At 43.2% G+C, this 16,176-nt stretch overlaps 1 protein-coding gene across 3 annotated transcripts in view; it reads left to right on the plus strand.

The window, feature by feature from the left end:
* The window catches only part of HECTD4 (HECT domain E3 ubiquitin protein ligase 4), a 70,645-nt gene that overhangs the window by 50,162 nt on the left and 4,307 nt on the right, over positions 1–16,176 (plus strand). For all 3 annotated transcript variants that reach the window (XM_069870928.1, XM_069870926.1, XM_069870927.1), the window contains exons 53-73: positions 175–312; positions 444–580; positions 747–907; positions 1,545–1,726; positions 3,085–3,290; positions 3,591–3,721; positions 3,965–4,170; positions 5,124–5,303; positions 5,622–6,925; positions 7,955–8,162; positions 8,379–8,602; positions 8,684–8,835; positions 9,036–9,142; positions 9,989–10,112; positions 10,893–11,083; positions 11,673–11,819; positions 12,975–13,094; positions 13,228–13,383; positions 14,167–14,270; positions 15,248–15,469; positions 15,803–15,969. In XM_069870928.1, coding sequence (XP_069727029.1) covers positions 175–312; positions 444–580; positions 747–907; positions 1,545–1,726; positions 3,085–3,290; positions 3,591–3,721; positions 3,965–4,170; positions 5,124–5,303; positions 5,622–6,925; positions 7,955–8,162; positions 8,379–8,602; positions 8,684–8,835; positions 9,036–9,142; positions 9,989–10,112; positions 10,893–11,083; positions 11,673–11,819; positions 12,975–13,094; positions 13,228–13,383; positions 14,167–14,270; positions 15,248–15,469; positions 15,803–15,969 — 4,567 coding nt within the window. The remainder of the gene's footprint in view (positions 1–174; positions 313–443; positions 581–746; positions 908–1,544; positions 1,727–3,084; positions 3,291–3,590; positions 3,722–3,964; positions 4,171–5,123; positions 5,304–5,621; positions 6,926–7,954; positions 8,163–8,378; positions 8,603–8,683; positions 8,836–9,035; positions 9,143–9,988; positions 10,113–10,892; positions 11,084–11,672; positions 11,820–12,974; positions 13,095–13,227; positions 13,384–14,166; positions 14,271–15,247; positions 15,470–15,802; positions 15,970–16,176) is intronic.

Below are 16,176 nucleotides of genomic sequence, written 5' to 3' on the forward strand. Positions count from 1 at the left end.
TCTTAGCCCTAATAAGCATATCTGTGTCTCTCAGGATAGATCCTCTCCCTGTCTATCGGCCTGACTGAAAGAATATTTCAGAAATTAGATAGCTCATCTGCTTATGGTGTTACTGAGAATAAGAATTTATTTCAAGTGGCTGGGGAAAATAATAGCATTCCCTCTCTCTACCAGGAATGGTTGATATAGCACGACAAACTGTAGAATTCCTCTACGAGGAAAATGGTGGCATCCCAAGAGACCTCTATCTTCCTACTATTGAGGATATCAAAGATGAAGCCAACAAATTTACAATTGATAAAGTACGAAAAGGTAAGGTCAGCAATAAGTATCTTGAGGGGGAAATAAATGTAAGGGGCTCGGGTACTTGGAATCTGCTACATAAATTGTCAATCTGAGGAAAATGCTGTACCTTAAAAATTGCCTTGTCCCTTTCTGACCAGGTCTCACTGTGGTGACTCGTTCTCCTGACAGCAACAACGTTACCAGTAGTGCTGTTGGAACAGCTTTACCCAAGTTTGCCATTCGGGGAATGTTGAAGACTTTTGGCCTTCATGGTGTTGTTCTAGATGTTGATTCAGTGAGTGAAAATACATTGGGAGGGCTTTTAGCATACCAGTACCACGCATCTGTGAGCAAATATGATTAAGTTTACTCAACTGCTGGAAGTGCTGGGTTGGGGCTCTTTTTGAAGTAAAGTACGATCATCACTCTGTCTCTTGACAGTGTCGATTTTGGTGTTCCAGGTCAATGAATTGGTTCAAGTAGAGACCTATCTCAGAAGTGAAGGAGTTCTGGTAAGATACTGGTATCCCATTGACATGTTAGAAAGGCCACCTGCTGGTTACAGGAGGACTGCAACAAATGGATTGGTTACCCTGGATAACACCAATATCCAAATTCACAGGTAGGAAAAGAAATGTAGTTGGAAGGCATTTGTATTATCTGACTTGATCTACAGCATTTCCTACGTTACAATCATTTACTACAACCTTGTTTTGAGCAGTAGTAAACTTCTGAATCTTATTACAGTTGTTGGGCTAAAGCTGACGTAGGTTCATTAAACCTTTGGTTTTTAATGGCTAGCGGGACTTTCATTTTTGGGCTTGGGTGGTGTTGGTTTGGTGGTTTTTTTTTTGTAATAAAGGAAATATATTATAGTTGTCTTCTTGGAAGGATTTTCCGTAGTCATATGAAAGTGGTTTTATACATGCTGCTCTAACAGATCCCTTCCTTGAAGCCAGGGCTTCTTGTACCATGGGGTACTTACTATCTAAAAGCTCAGGAACTCTCGACTGACTTTTTGCAGAATTTGCTTCTAATTCAGGTGCCTTAATTTGATACCAGAATTAGGTGGGCTGAGTGCTCTCTTAAGTGAATAATAAAGATTAGGGTCTACTTGAACCTTTTAAATTCAATTTTAAATAAGATTCAAGCTCTGTTGAATTCTATTGAGTTCTCTCAAGTTCTATTAAATGCTGTATATGGCTTATTTTAATTGTGGTGAAGCAATTTAATGTTAATTTAATGTTTGTGTTTTCTAGAGAGCTTCTGCGAAGCGAAGCGGCTCTGGCTAAGCTGTACTGCCGCATGGCTCTCCTCAATATTTTTGCACCCAAATCTCCACATATGTTTACTCGGCTGTTTCATATTCCTGCTATTCGTGATATCACTCTGGAGCACCTGCAGTTGCTATCCAACCAACTTCTTGCACCACCTCTTCCTGGTAAACACTAATTTATCACAAGTCTTCTCTGGTGCAGTGGTTTTCTGGGGACAGTCTAATGAATGTGGCACTCATTTAATTAGTTAATAACGATGGCATTTGAAAAACTGTCTCAATGGACTCCTGACCTTAGTGATGGGATATTAAAGTGGAATTCTTGCTAATCATCTAATTAAAAATATTTATGAGAGTTCAGAGCCCTCCTAAGATTCCATTTGTGATGCTTCTGTCCCTTTGCCATCAGTGGTTGCCAGTTTATTGTGGGGAGGGACGGATCCGTGTGGGATACTTATCAGAAATTGAGAATGTTTTATAGTTTGAATCCAGGGCAGTAAAACTAAATGCCAGTTGGGTCTCAGTTTTCAAAATTCAACTCTGCTTCATTTCACAAAGTGGTTTGTCCTTTTCCTACTGGAATCACAGATCTGATTAGAGAATGTATGTGCTGAATCATGGAAAAGAATCTTTGGCTCATTCAAGTGAGTGTTAACAAAGACAATTATCATGACAAAGCTATTCTGCATGCAAAGAAATGTGTGTAACGTGGCTGGAGCATAAGGAGGAGTAGGAAGTGCTAAATATAGACTATTAATAATTGGAAGTAAGTATTTACTATTGGAAAGAATCCTGTTCTCTCCTCCAGTTACTTTGGAACTTGGCTACCGCTAACAGATGCCGCATTGTAGAAAATCCTTTTGCAGGGAATAGCACTACTTTGCATGGCTTTGAGAATAATATTACCAGCTTTTATTTAGTTTTTCCTAATTCAAGTCCTGCTAATACAGAGTTCCCAAACTGATGTTTTGGGGAATTGCCCACTTGGTTTTTCTTTGACTTCTCCCATTATCTGTGGAATGACAGCCATGAGATGTTTGAGCTTGCAACCCATTTGGGGCTGCCCAAAAGATATCTTGTTCCCATGTGGGGAAAGCTTGAGAACAGATAAAGCTGCTTTCACCTTGTCTAGAATGAGTGGGGAAGAGAAAGCTTCTGGTCACTTCTACTCATTGTATTTATGCAGTAAATTGAAATATGCCTGCCTTCATACCTGGGACAGAAGGAGGCAGCTGTGAGCCCACAGCTCTGCGTGTCTGGGCTTCTGGTGGGTGAAGAATACAGCTGGCATTTAGAGGGCCATCCCATCTCCAGCCAACTATGCTGGGGTGCAAGCCTGGTCTTGGGTGGGTCCTTTCTACTGCTGACCCTTTGGGAGAGGTTTTGCCTTTGCTCAAGAGTGAAAATAGAGACTTGTAATCTTCCAAGTGTTTTAAACCTTCTCTTTCCACTGTCTGTTTCACGTGCTACATAAACATGTTGAAGTGATCTCCAAATTTGTCTTATCTCCCTTGTTATTACAGATGGAACTATCAGTTCAAGTTCTATTCTTTTGGCTCAGTCCCTGCAACACTGCATCCATTCCCAGAACTGTGCTGCCACAGACCTCTTCTACCAGGGCAATTCACAAGCCATCAGAGAGTGGCTTACTGTTGCCATCACTCGGACACTGCACCAGGGAGAGGAGAGTCTGTTAGACCTCACCAAACAGATCTGCTCCTTTTTGCAGGTAAAATAGTTAGAAATGTTTTATGAGCAGTGTTTTTCTAAGGAGCCCTTGCTTTATGTGTGGTTCGAACTTCCATAATGCTGTCCCTCACACTGAACTATATCTCTGGGTGGATTGTATTCCTCTTCTGATCACAAGTGAAAATACAAGAAATAGCTGAAACAGTCTGGATCGCGTGAAAATGAAGTTGCCTCACATCATGTCATTATTTACAATGCTATATTTTATCTGAAAAAAGAAGAGGGAAGTGGGTGGTTTGCTGTTGCTTGGAGGGGTTCATTATGAAATATTGTGTTACAGACGGCACCGGAGCAGTTTCCTGCTGAAGAATTCCCAGTTTCTGAATCCAAAGTCAATATGGATGTTAATTTTCCTGGAGCTGCATTTGTTATTGTGTCCTGTAAGGAAAGTCAGTCTGGATTCCGCAAAGAGTAAGTAACTGAGGGACCAAGAGTGACAAAGATTAAAGATGTGCAGCTGAGTCTCTGTGAACCCCAAATGCCTATTTTGTGAACCCTGAATATGTATTTGCTCACTCTTTTAGATTTCTCTCTTCTCAGACTTGTTTTCTGGGTGGTGGAGTAAATACTATAGCGTGTTTTGTCTTTCTATGATTGGGTTGGGATTTTTAGTCGCTAGTTAGTCTAATTGAGCTGTTCTTGCTCTTTTCTTAGTTCATCCCTGTACAAAGCTCCCTGGGCTCGAGTGCTCGTCTACGGGCTTGGGCATAAAGTTAAAAGGAATGGTCAGTTAAACCTAATTGAAGCAGTTTGCTATCCTCGAGATGCCTCTCCAACCAACACAGGGCTAACGCCACCCCCAACAACCAACCAGTACCCGTCAGTGATCACCCCTACGGACAAGGTCCACATCAAACTAGGTAAAGCAAGAAAAAAATAAACCAAATTCAAATAAACCTTTCTAACTGTGTTCTCAGAAGTGAGACAAGCATGATTACTGCCACTGCAGGAGTTTCCTGTATAGTCACCATCCTCTCATTGGTTATGACAGTAGTTTTGTACAAGTTGATACGAAGTGTATTGCAGAAATATGCAATTATTCTTAACCAGGAACACAAGGTTTTATAAATGTTGGAAGCCATCAGACTGTTCTCATTAGTTCTGCTGAGTCTGTCAGGAGCTGCTTTTTTTGTCTGATGTTTGCCTTCCACAGGCTCACAGAGCAGTAGGTTCGAATGTTGCTGCGGTGTTCAGGGTGGCGCTGTTGCTGTTTGAAATGCTGTGTTCAGAGGGAGATGATTTTTGGTTTATGCTTTTGAAGGTGATAGTAGGGCCCTTTAATAAACATGATGATCAAAGGCCATGTGCTCATACACTGGCCACCTTAGCTTCTCCAGCAAGAGCAGTCGTTAACTTTCCTTTTAGCCTTCCAGCCCAAGGGAGAGACAGTGTTACTTCAGAGCAGTGAAGGTGGCTGAGCTGCAGTAACCACTTACAACTTTCCCTTGGAGGTCCTTAAGTTCTCTTGCCAAACTACAACCTCCCTGATGTTTTTCTTCATCAGTGTCAGACACATCTTACCCCAAATAAATGGTTTTATGAAAATCCTGTATGAATTTAGATATGCACAGGCTAAAAATAGTTCTGTTTCATCTGTCATGTAAACAAAATTTTATCTGTACATTTATAATTATAGACTATATCAGCTTATTGTAGATAAACATTCATATTTGTTTATTAAAAGGTACCAAATAGAGGAAATTCTTGCTTAGCATAAATTTAGCCTCAATCAAATCCTGAAAGCTATGTTACTAATTCTACTTTAAAAATGCCTAGAGTAATGGCAAGTATTTTCTTTGACCTTTTTGCTTAGGAGTATCTCCTCCTCCTGGAGCTGTGCTGGTCCTGCATTCTCTACCCCTCGAATTCCCCCTGGCAATGGCATTCACGGAACAGCTGTTAACTTGGAAATTGGAAGATGGGAATGGAAAATCAGAAGATGAACTGGATACCATTCCTTCTTCAATTCTCTTGCAAGTAGTGGAATTTTTAGGTGAGAATGCAGTATTTGCTTAGTAATGAGCACCAATAACATGCTGTCTCAGAGAGAGAGTTTAGGGGAAAAAAGTGCTTACAGTCACAAAGTATTTCTGAGATCTTCCATTAGAGAGGCATTTTCTTCTGACTCCAGGAATTTTCTGTTGTTATGCACCTCTCGGAATAGCCTTCCTGTCTTTCTCACCACAGACATACAGCCATCAAAATGACCTTTTCTTGTCCTTTTTTGCTTTTTTTTTAATGTTACTATTGCAACTCCTGTAATAAGTTGATGAAATATGGCTGACTCCAGTGTCTTCACTTCTGCCCACAGGGAACTTTCTCTGGACAACTGACATGGCAGCGTGTGTGAAGGAATTAATATTTCATCTCCTGGCTGAGTTGCTTCGCAAAATTCACAACCTGGAGCAGAAAAAGAATCCAGCAGGATTGTCATCTTCTATTGCCCTCCAGTTAAATCCCTGCCTCGCCATGCTTATGGCTCTGCAGTCAGAACTTCACAAGTTGTATGATGAAGAAACACAAAACTGGGTGTCTGGAAACACGTGCAGTGGTTCTGGTGTTGGCGTGGCTGACCAAGGGAGATTTTCAACATATTTTCATGCTCTGATGGAAGTCTGCCTTGCCGTAGCAGAAGTAACCTTACCTATCAACATGAGCGTAACAGCTAACGTGATGTCTTCAACGAGTGCTCCAAACCTTAGTGACTCTTCCTCCTCGTCTTCATCTTCTCCCGGACAGACACCACAGAGTCCAAGCTTGCTGTCAAAGAGGAAGAAAGTCAAAATGAAGCGAGAAAAGACATCATCTTCAGGCAAACGGTCTTCATCCAGAGCAGCTGAAACAGATGCTGCCATCCTCAGTATAGGAGGAAGCAAGCCTGAGGATATGTTATGGTTTCATAGAGCACTGACTCTGCTTATAATTCTCAGGCATCTCACTAGAAAGGATCCCCAGGGGTTGGGTGTGACCAATGATGCTGTAGCAGATGCGTGCCAAGCACTCGTAGGTCCCACAGCTCATAGCCGCTTGCTTGTCATCTCTGGAATACCAACTCACCTGGAGGAAGGCACTGTCAGAAGTGCAATTAGAAAGGCATGTAACGCGCATGGTGGAGTCTTCAAAGATGAGATCTACATCCCTTTGCAGGAGGAGGATCCCAAAAAAATTAAGGACAAAGCAGAAGGAGGAGAATGCAGAACTGAGCTGGAAAAGCCAACTGTTTCAAGTAGCGCGGACAGTTTGGATATCAGCAGCTCTAGCAGTGTCACTCCTGCCATGAGCGTTAGTGCTTCAGCATCTACAAGCCAGGCTTCCCTCTGCAGCTCGCAGGGTATATCTCGGACCGTTAGCGATATCTCAGTTGACCAGTTCCAAGCTGGACTGGAAATGGCCATTCCACCAGGACTGCTCGAACCACACGTTGTTTCCAGCCAGGAGAGTTTGGATCTTTCACACTGCAGTACTGGAAGCCTCGGCAGCCTTGGCAGCCTCGGGGAACCGCTTGACAATGTAGAAACAGCGTCTGTGTCTGATGTTGGATCGATGTACACAGTCACATCTCTGGACAACCAGCCACTCCTGTCACGGCCAATCAAAGGTTTTGCTGTAGTGGAGGTAACAACCTTCAGCTAGGAGAGGAGGGTACCTTTTGGGTCACTTTTCTCTGAAAGAATGAGATCTGATTTTTTTTTTTACCCTTTGGCTTTGAGCAATACAGTGTTTTTTGTGGTTTTTATGTAACGCTATGATCTGACTGCTAAGGAAAAGGTGTGGTCTGTGTGTTTTTCCATAAAGATTCTTCTGCTTGACTGATGCCACAACTTGAATGGTCGAGAGGTAAAGGTATTGTCAGCAAGGTGTTGCTCAGCATAGGTCATGGCTGCAGAGAAGTGTGTAACAATGTGCACGCAAGACTAAGGATGCTGGGAGTTCTCAGCTTGGACAGAATGGCTGGGGAACGCAGAACTTTATTCTCTGACTCTCGGTATCATTCGCGGTCTTAAAAGCATTCGCTGTTCCTCCAAGGACAGAGAAGACAAAGTAATGGAGTTTCCAAGTAGCAATTTAAACACAGAAGGAAGTACTCTTGCATGTTCCAAGTTGTAGAGCTCATTGCCACAAGGTGTTGCAGAAGCAAAGAGTATAAATAAATTCATAGGAGATTAAGTCTGTGGAGGGTGTGTGAATTGGTAGCTATTAAGCACAGCAGTGAGTGCAGCCTTCAGCTGAGGAAATCTTTCAGCCGCAGCTTTCTGGAGGCTGAGAATACGCAAAGGAAAGTATTTGTTTACTTCCTCTTACATGAAATTCTCTTTGAAGACCTGCTGCTGGCCATGGCTGGAGATCAATTTAAAGATAGGTGGCCCTCTGGTATGACCCACAAGGCAATTATTTAATGTTTAATGACCACAATTAGCCGTATTATAGCAGGGTGATTTCAATGGGCAGATGTTCTTAGAAAGGACAGTTTCTAGGCTTCAACTGAATTCCAGTATCAAACTATTGATGTAGGAGAATGGTAGAGGGCAGGCAATAGTGATTATCTGCATGGGGAGGGGAGGAAGCTTAAGACTCAAATTGATGTAGATGGAATTTAATTTGTTTTGTCAGAATTCCTGTTAACCAATTTCATTATTTGTACAGATAAGGTCAAGAGCTAAAATAGAGAAAATCCGAGCCAGTCTGTTTAACAGTAGTGACCTCATTGGTTTGTCAAGTCTGGATGGTGAAGATGAACTGATGGAAATGTCAACTGAAGAGATTTTAACTGTTTCTACTGTGAATCAGAGTCTCTTTGACACACAGGGGAGCCCAGCACTGGAAGATTATTTCAATGACAAGTCCATAAAAGGTAGGAGGGTTTCTTATTGGCAGATACCTCGCTTCTGTTGTGCATTTTTGGGGAACATACTGGGGTCAGATCCTCCTCGGTGGTGTAAATTCAATATGATTCACATGATACGATAATTTAGCTGAGTGCAAAATAGTTTTTCACATTTCAAACTCTAAACAGTTGTCCTCCCATTTTGTACCATATTGCCTTTTTTTTTTTTTTTTTTTTAATTAGGTGATAAACTGGTCCCAGGTGCTCGGGAAGTCCTCACTGAAATATTTAAAAGTTGCATCCATTCCGAGCAAATGCTGAGCCTGACTCCAGCAAAACCCATCAAGGTTGCTGATATTTATCTCAGTAAAGAACAGATAAATTCTCAGACTCCTGGAAACCTCCTTCATGTGTTCTTCACCAATGTCCGCCCCCCAAAGAAGGTGCTGGAGGACCAGCTCACTCAGGTAGTGCTTGAAAACTTTTTTTCACTATCTTTTTGTGTAACTTGAAAGCACTGGGTAATTATTCACTTTCTCTGTTGGAAGATTTTAAGGAAGTATGGTGTGCCCAAGCCAAAATTTGACAAGAGCAAGTACAATAAAGCAGGCAAAGAACAGCACCCGGTGAAAGTCGTGAGCACCAAGCGCCCAGTTACTAAACCGCCTACAAAGGAGAAGTCTATGCTTAATAGTGTCAGGTTGGTGTATTCAGCCTTTTGACAGCTGCAAAATGTTTGATTTCTCTTTAGAAACGCACACTTTTATTCCCTCTTCCTCTGTATTTCCATGTATGGACTGGAAGAGGGAAATGCGCTTTTGAGGTTAAGACCTCCAAGGAATGTTTTGGCTTCTTGAACAGATGAAAGAAAACTTTCATTTCATTCATTCTGTCCCTCAGCCGAACAGCCTTAAGTGAGAAGAAACCTACCGTAAAGCCAAAATCTCCTGAGAAGAGCAAACCTGAAGAGAAGGACCCTGAAAAGTCTCCCACAAAGAAACAGGAAGGTGGTAGCTGTATAGAATTTTTCTATAGTGTTACAACATAGGAAAGAAATACTGTATTGGCATGCTTATATGATGTAATGATAGGTTTGGTTTGTCTTTGTTTCTAATCATGCTAACTTAACTTTTTTTAATAGTGATTTAAAATGCTGCTTTTATTTGTAAATCTGGACTCGTCAGCAAAAGTGAGAGCAAACCATGCTCATGCAATTCACACAACAGTGTGAGTAGGCCGTGAGGATCCATTGGGTAGAGTTACAGTTTCAAGGCTTTTTACACAGTGGGGGATTAGGGTATCGTGGGGTTGAAGTAGGTGGTTTAAATTCATATTTCTCAACTTAAATAGGAAAATTATTAAGTTACAAGTGGAAAATTGGACAAAAGAGAAGCTTCAGGTGCTTCATAACTGGTCTATCCATGGAGGAGACAGCGTGGCTGTGACAGGAGTTAATTCTGGGGACTGGTTTGGTATTACTCTAGGTGGGTGGAATAGTGAGGAGACATGAGCTGGGACTCTGCTCTTCACTGTAGGAAACGTCAGCTTAGTTCAGAAGAGGGGAATTTCAACATTCAGCCAAGTATGAATCCTCGATCCCTGGTTAGATACATCGGTGGAGCTATTCCAGAGGGCAGCTGGAGCATTTGTGTCCTTGCAAGGAAAGAATGAGCACCCTTTGCTGGACCTGACTAGCCTGATGTTTAGAACTACTTGAGAACCAAGCCATGGTGGGATGGGTAGGATCAGGAGAAAGCTGGCAGGGAGCAGTTTTGTACACTGACTGTTTTCGTGCGTGGTGTGTAGACTATGGTGAGTCACTAACTATTTGGTGGTCCTATCTTTGCTGTCAGTTCCTGAGGAGAAGTATTTGACGCTGGATGGATTTCACAGATTTGTGGTTGACCGATCTAAGCAGGATATCCGTAGTGTGTGGAGGGCGATTCTGTCCTGTGGATACGATCTGCACTTTGAAAGGTATGTTTTGTAAACCTTTCTGGTGATACTGATTAATTGTGCTCACTTTAGAAAAAATCAATCTGAAGTGTTCCTACTCCAAATGGATTTAACCAGTGCATTAGTAACACATGAACTTTCATCCATGGCTGCAAGGCCAGTAGAGAAAGTTGTTGATTATTTTCTTGAAATACACTTTGGAAGAGTCACTGTGCTGTCAAATTGCAGGTTCCTGACTTTCTTGTGCACCACATGGCTAACAAACTCACACGCCATCCTGTCCTTTACAGATTCCAAACTGTGCAATAAATTGGCCTGATGAAAACTGTAGATCCATCTGGCTATGTCTGGTTTCCTTCCACAACAGCTTTCTCTTCTGTGCCCTGGGTATTTGTTTAAACTGACAGTGTTCTTACTGGGTCAGTACTAACATAGAAGAGGGAATGGTTAATTCCTTGTTAATATTGTACAGGAAGAATGTCCCTTAAATGACTCCTCCTAATCTCCCTGTGTCAAGCCACAGGCCAATTGCCACGTCCACTTCCCCGTATCTACTTTGGAGCATAAAGAAGGCAGTGCAGTAAGCAAGCTTAACGCAGTTCCTTTTTTAATTATTTAATAACAGTGAGGCAAGTTAGGTGATAAATCGGTTCTTGTTCTCAAACTGGGATTGTTGTAATGAGATAGCCCTGCTTAAGATAAAGAGAAGCAGAACAGGCTACCTGGTGGTGTGCTCGGCCTGCTCTCAGTGAGTGATACTGCACTGCAGTTTCAACAGGTCTGATGCCTTTTACGTTTCAGGTGTGCCTGCATTGATGCAAGACATGCTCAAAAAGCATCTCGGAAATGGACACTGGAAATGGATGTAGCGCTTGTCCAGTACATTAACAGGCTTTGCCGTCACCTTGCGATTACACCAGCACGACTCCATCCCCATGAAGTTTATTTGGATCCAGCTGATGCAGCAGATCCCAGAATTTCCTGTCTGTTGAGTATGTATAGATCCTTTGCACTGAAGCGTTCTTCAGTGGAAGAGCTGGTAGTGCCTCTGAGCGACCTGGCTCTTGCCCAGGTAGTTGGGATGTTCCTTTGGAGGTTGCAGGTTGGAGCCTCTGTGGGCTGAGGGGAAAGCAGAGTCCAGGTCGTCTTGTTAGGAATGCACTGCAGCTGCTCCGTGCACGCCGCACGTACCTCCTAGATCAGGCTGGAGCAGGGAGATACAGGCCAGTTTTAGCTTGCAGGGGGAAGAAAGGCTGGATTTCAGTTTTGGACCTAGGCAGTGTTTAGTCACCAGATTGTGTTCTAAGCACTAAGTTCCTTTACAGGGGTCTCCATCTCAATGTAAATTCAGTGACGATGAAAGATACTGGTCTGAGACATCCAGAGACTCAAGATCCAGGAAGGAGCATCGCAGACCATGGCTCTCGTTGCATCTCTGGCCCTCTTGTTGATGTGCAGGGATCAGGAGGGGCTACTTTAGGAGGAAGCTTGTGTGGTCCCTGGACTGAGTCTACTGCGAGGAGGGACTCTGCAGTAGGAGGGGAGTCTCTTATCTATCTGACTGGATGTTTCCCATCTCAGATGTTCCCGTTGAGAGTCTACGCCTACGGTTTGCACTGCTTCAGTCTCTCAATACAACATTGGAGACGTTCTTCTTGCCTCTGGTGGAGCTTCGGCAGACAGAGATGTACGCGAACAGTATTGCTGCCTTGCTGCAAGAGGCCAAAGGTCAGTCTCTCAAGAAACACATTGGTGGCTGGAAAGGGTGCACTGGGCACCACACTGAATTCCTCAGTGTGTTTTGCGGAAGGTTTTAATGCGTGTTACACATGTGACAGAAATGAGAATGTGGAGGGGAGGTAGAAGAAGATAGCGAGTGGTTTCAGTGTGCTAACAAAGGCTTATTGACTTAATTCTTAGCCTGATAAGCTGGCACACAGTCTGTCTGAGGTGGCAGCCAAAGACACGGCATTAACCCAAGGGCACATCTCGGTGTGGGAGCGTTTTCTTTATCTGGTCTGTTTTTTTTTTTTAAAAGGCAGGGGGATTATCCCTCCAAGCAGTTTATAGAAACTGCACCTTTCTTGACCACGGGAGGAGCTAGCCCATCTTTTCTGTCTGCGGGTGACCTTCAAATGTGACTTTATCTTCTTGAGTGTATCCATAAATTAAAATTCTTTGTTAGTCAACAAGCAGCAGATCAAGTGAAAGTACTGGAACACATCAGCATCCTCCTTGTCATTGAAGCTGTGAAATTAGAGAGATTGAGAAAACACTTATCGTGCATTGGCATTAAAAATACTTTTTCCAAGCCTCCATTAGACAAACAAAATTGAGATTTGGGTCATTGCATTTCTTCTGAGGAAGACAATAGACAAAAGACAATAGACAAAATAGACACCAAAGGTGTCAGTGTGTGAGTAGGCTTTTGTATTCCCCCAGCTAAGGGGAAAAAAAAACCTTGGAAAGCCAGTATGGAAAGCGAGGGATGTTCAGAGATTTTGTCTTTCTGGAGCCCATATTTATGGTGCAGTGTGACAGCTCCAATTTGTTGTTTTCTTGCCTCTAACATGACCGTCAAAACATCTCAGATTCCTGAAAGCTTTTCAGTGAAGTGTTTCTGACTTACAGCGATTCTGGTGGAGTTGCTGGGATCTGTTTATGTAACATCAGAATTGTGTTCCTCGGTGCTCTGACCCAATGCGCTTCTTCCAGTAAACATCAGTAACAAATGGTTTTAAAAGGAAAAAAAAATATGTAGATTACCTGTATCTTGCTTAAGGAAAGTGAAATTGTTTTTCTACCATTGTCCATCAGGGAATTTCAGAAAATAAGATGGTGGAAGGGTAGATTAACTATCCCAAAATTTGTTTGTTTGTGTAGGTTTAATCTTTTATGACACAAAAGTAACTGTAATGAACAGAGTGCTGAACGCCACTGTCCAAAGAACGGCTGATCACGCGGCCCCAGAAATCACCCTGGATCCCTTGGAAATTGTTGGAGGTACAGGAGACATTTACCCTTTTCAGAATTCATTTTTATTCGTTGCAACAAGTCAGGTATATTTTAACCAAGCTGAGATGCTGATCAATGCAAAATACTGAGTAGAGGGGGTTTACCTTTTGTTTTTAACCAGGGGAGATCCGTTCTTCAGAGAATTCCTATTTCTGCCAGGCAGCCAGGCAGCTGTCCTGTGTGCCGTCCTCGCAGCTCTGTGTTAAACTTGCCAGTGGTGGAGACCCTACCTATGCCTTCAACATCCGGTTCACGGGGGAGGAGGTTCACGGGACAAGTAAGTCGGGATCCCAGAGCTACCAGCATGGGTGACACTGGGTACAGCCGTGAGAGCTAACTCTGGGTGGAATCCAGGTTCTCACCAGGATGTGGCTCACCTTAACTTTACCTTTGTGGTGTTTGTAGTCCTGCAGATGGGAAAGAATGAAGCTTTCAAGGATTAAGCAAGCTGGGTGGTTAATTTTTGTGTTTAGCTAATAGAGCAAGAAGTACGCATGCCTGGGCCTGCGGCTTTACTTCATTTGCTGCTCTAGTCAGCAATAAGGAGTTGTTTGAAGCACGGGGGCAGCATTTAGGAAGAATGTCTCTTGAGGTTGTTTTGATGCTCGGCCATGGTAAACCCAGACTGCGCTGATAACAGGTTTTTAAGTACCTCCTTGTCAGTGAGGAGCTGGGTAACACCACTGCGGTTTTATTGTTAACATGATGCGAGGTTCTACAGCCAAAAGAGAATTTGCAGGCCAACTGGTGTAACAAATGCTTGTGCTGGTCTCACACATAGAGTCCTGGAAGGCAAAGCAGCACTTAAGAACTGAGCAGGAAACAATTCGATGAATATATTTTGCATGCAATTAGACTATTTCAATGGGGACTTGAACCGTAAGTTGGCATGGCTGGCACTTCATTGATCTGTGTTTAAGCCACGTGTCTGTGCACTCAGTGGTTAAATGTGTAGTCGAAGGCTTGAAACATGATTTCAAGGAGAATGGCAAATTCTGATTTGAAAGGCAGTGGTACCCTGCCCCAGAGGGCATTTCATTACTTTGCTTCTCTTTTTCAGGTGGATCTTTCCGTCACTTCCTTTGGCAAGTTTGTAAGGAGTTACAGAGCTCCTCGCTTTCCCTTCTCCTGTTGTGCCCGAGCTCTGCAGTCAATAAGAACAAGGTGTGGTATCTCAACGCAAGAAATAAAGTTGCTTTTCTTTTTTTTGAATGCATTTGTTGGAACAAAAGTAGAACACATTCAGTTAGTGATACAGAGAGAGGCCTCAGATCAACAGCCCCTGTTAGCACCTCTAGCCAGAGAGGTCTCACATGCTGGACAGAGCTGGAGAAGGGTGGTGGTGGATCCACTGTGGGGACTTGAAGGAGTAGCCGAGTAGTCGAAACTGCAAAATGTAGCAGAATTAAGACTCCTGGTCAAAGCTCACTTAGAGTGAATCTTGTTCAGTTGTCTGATTTCGAGATTGTCTGTCCCAAACTAGCAAAGTCATTTTCTGCTGGTATTACTCCAGGAATAACACCAGGGAATCCACTCACATTGTTAGCAGAGTTAAAATGTTCCATACTTGCCATTTAAGGCATATTCAGTGTCCTCCTGTTCTGTGCAGTAGATGTAATTTGGATATAAGATAAAACTTACAAGATAAAACTTACAAGAATTTACCGTAGTCAAGGTCTATCCTTCCTAGGAACATCAACAAGATATGAAAACAGATCATTTCCCTCAACTTAAGGCCAACTGCCTAGCAAACCTGGCTTTGTATATCTAGACTGTATTTCAGAAACATCCCACAACTGAAAGACTTGGATATCGAACTGAGAATACAAATACAGAATGTCCTGTGAATGCTGATTAACAGAGCTGATTACCTGCCCCGAAAGCAGGGCTGTTGAGGAAACCACCTGTAGGGTATTAGCATTGATCATTAAGTGATAAGATAATGTGGTGTAATATCACTGCGTAATACACACAGACTCCATGCCATGCTTGAGCAAACTCCTTTATAGCCAAGTTATCAGTGTTCACCACCTCCAGATCAGTGTTCTCACAAGCCTGTTAGCTGTGGACCTGCAGGGTTTGCTTCAGTTGTGAAATACTGATTGGGTGCTCAATTCTGTTGGTTTTTTTTTCTCCTAAAGGGAAAATACATTTTGACTCCCAGCCCCATAACCTACGCGGAGGAGCAATTGTTCCACTTCTTTGGGCAGCTCTTGGGTATTGCAATTCGAGCGGATGTTCCTCTGCCACTTGACCTCTTGCCATCCTTCTGGAAGACCTTGGTAGGAGAACCACTGGATCCTGACGTCGATCTCCAGGAAGCTGACATCCTCACCTACAACTACATCAAAAAATTTGAAAACGTAAGTAACTTTTTTCCTCTTCCCCCTCATTTTCAGGGTTTCCCCCACAGGCTCTTTCTCCAGTAGACCCTGACTTCACTGCCTGCCCTCAGTGGTGGTTGCTGGCTTCACAGCTAGCTGAAGTTTTTCCTGTGAGCAGGGTCACAGTGTGTTTTGACTCCTCTAAAGTGCAGGTTTTTACACCCTGTTGGCTTGGAAAAGCTGCTCAGTCTCCTCTGCTGCCAGGTGCAGTGGAATTAAGGCTACTGAATGAGTGCATTGTGATGAATGAATGACAAGAACACCCCTGTGTGACATGCTGGCATCAGATACTCACCTTGTGTTTCACGACAGATAAACGATGAGACGGAACTGGAAGCTCTGTGTGCAGAAATTGCTTCACAGCATCTGGCAACGGAGAGCCCGGACTGTCCCAACAAGCCATACTGCAAGTTCACCTACCTGACCATGACAGGGGAGGAAGTGGAGCTCTGTCCCAGAGGCAGGCACATCCCCGTGGGGTAAGCAACTGCCCTCTTGGCAGGACATGGTACTGGTTCTATGGGAAAGATGCATCTCTGGAATAACTTTTGTAGCACCAGGCTCTCCCGAGGTGCTTTTGTAACAAGCTGAAGGCTGGAATGATCTGGGGAACCTTCACCTTTGTGGGCAGGAGCTTGGAATCACAAGTGCTGGTTCTTGACTTTTGCTCTGTAAGAACTAGAGAG

This window comes from Phaenicophaeus curvirostris, chromosome 17, assembly GCF_032191515.1.
Source record: "Phaenicophaeus curvirostris isolate KB17595 chromosome 17, BPBGC_Pcur_1.0, whole genome shotgun sequence".
In the NCBI taxonomy this organism is placed as follows: Eukaryota; Metazoa; Chordata; class Aves; order Cuculiformes; family Cuculidae; genus Phaenicophaeus; species Phaenicophaeus curvirostris.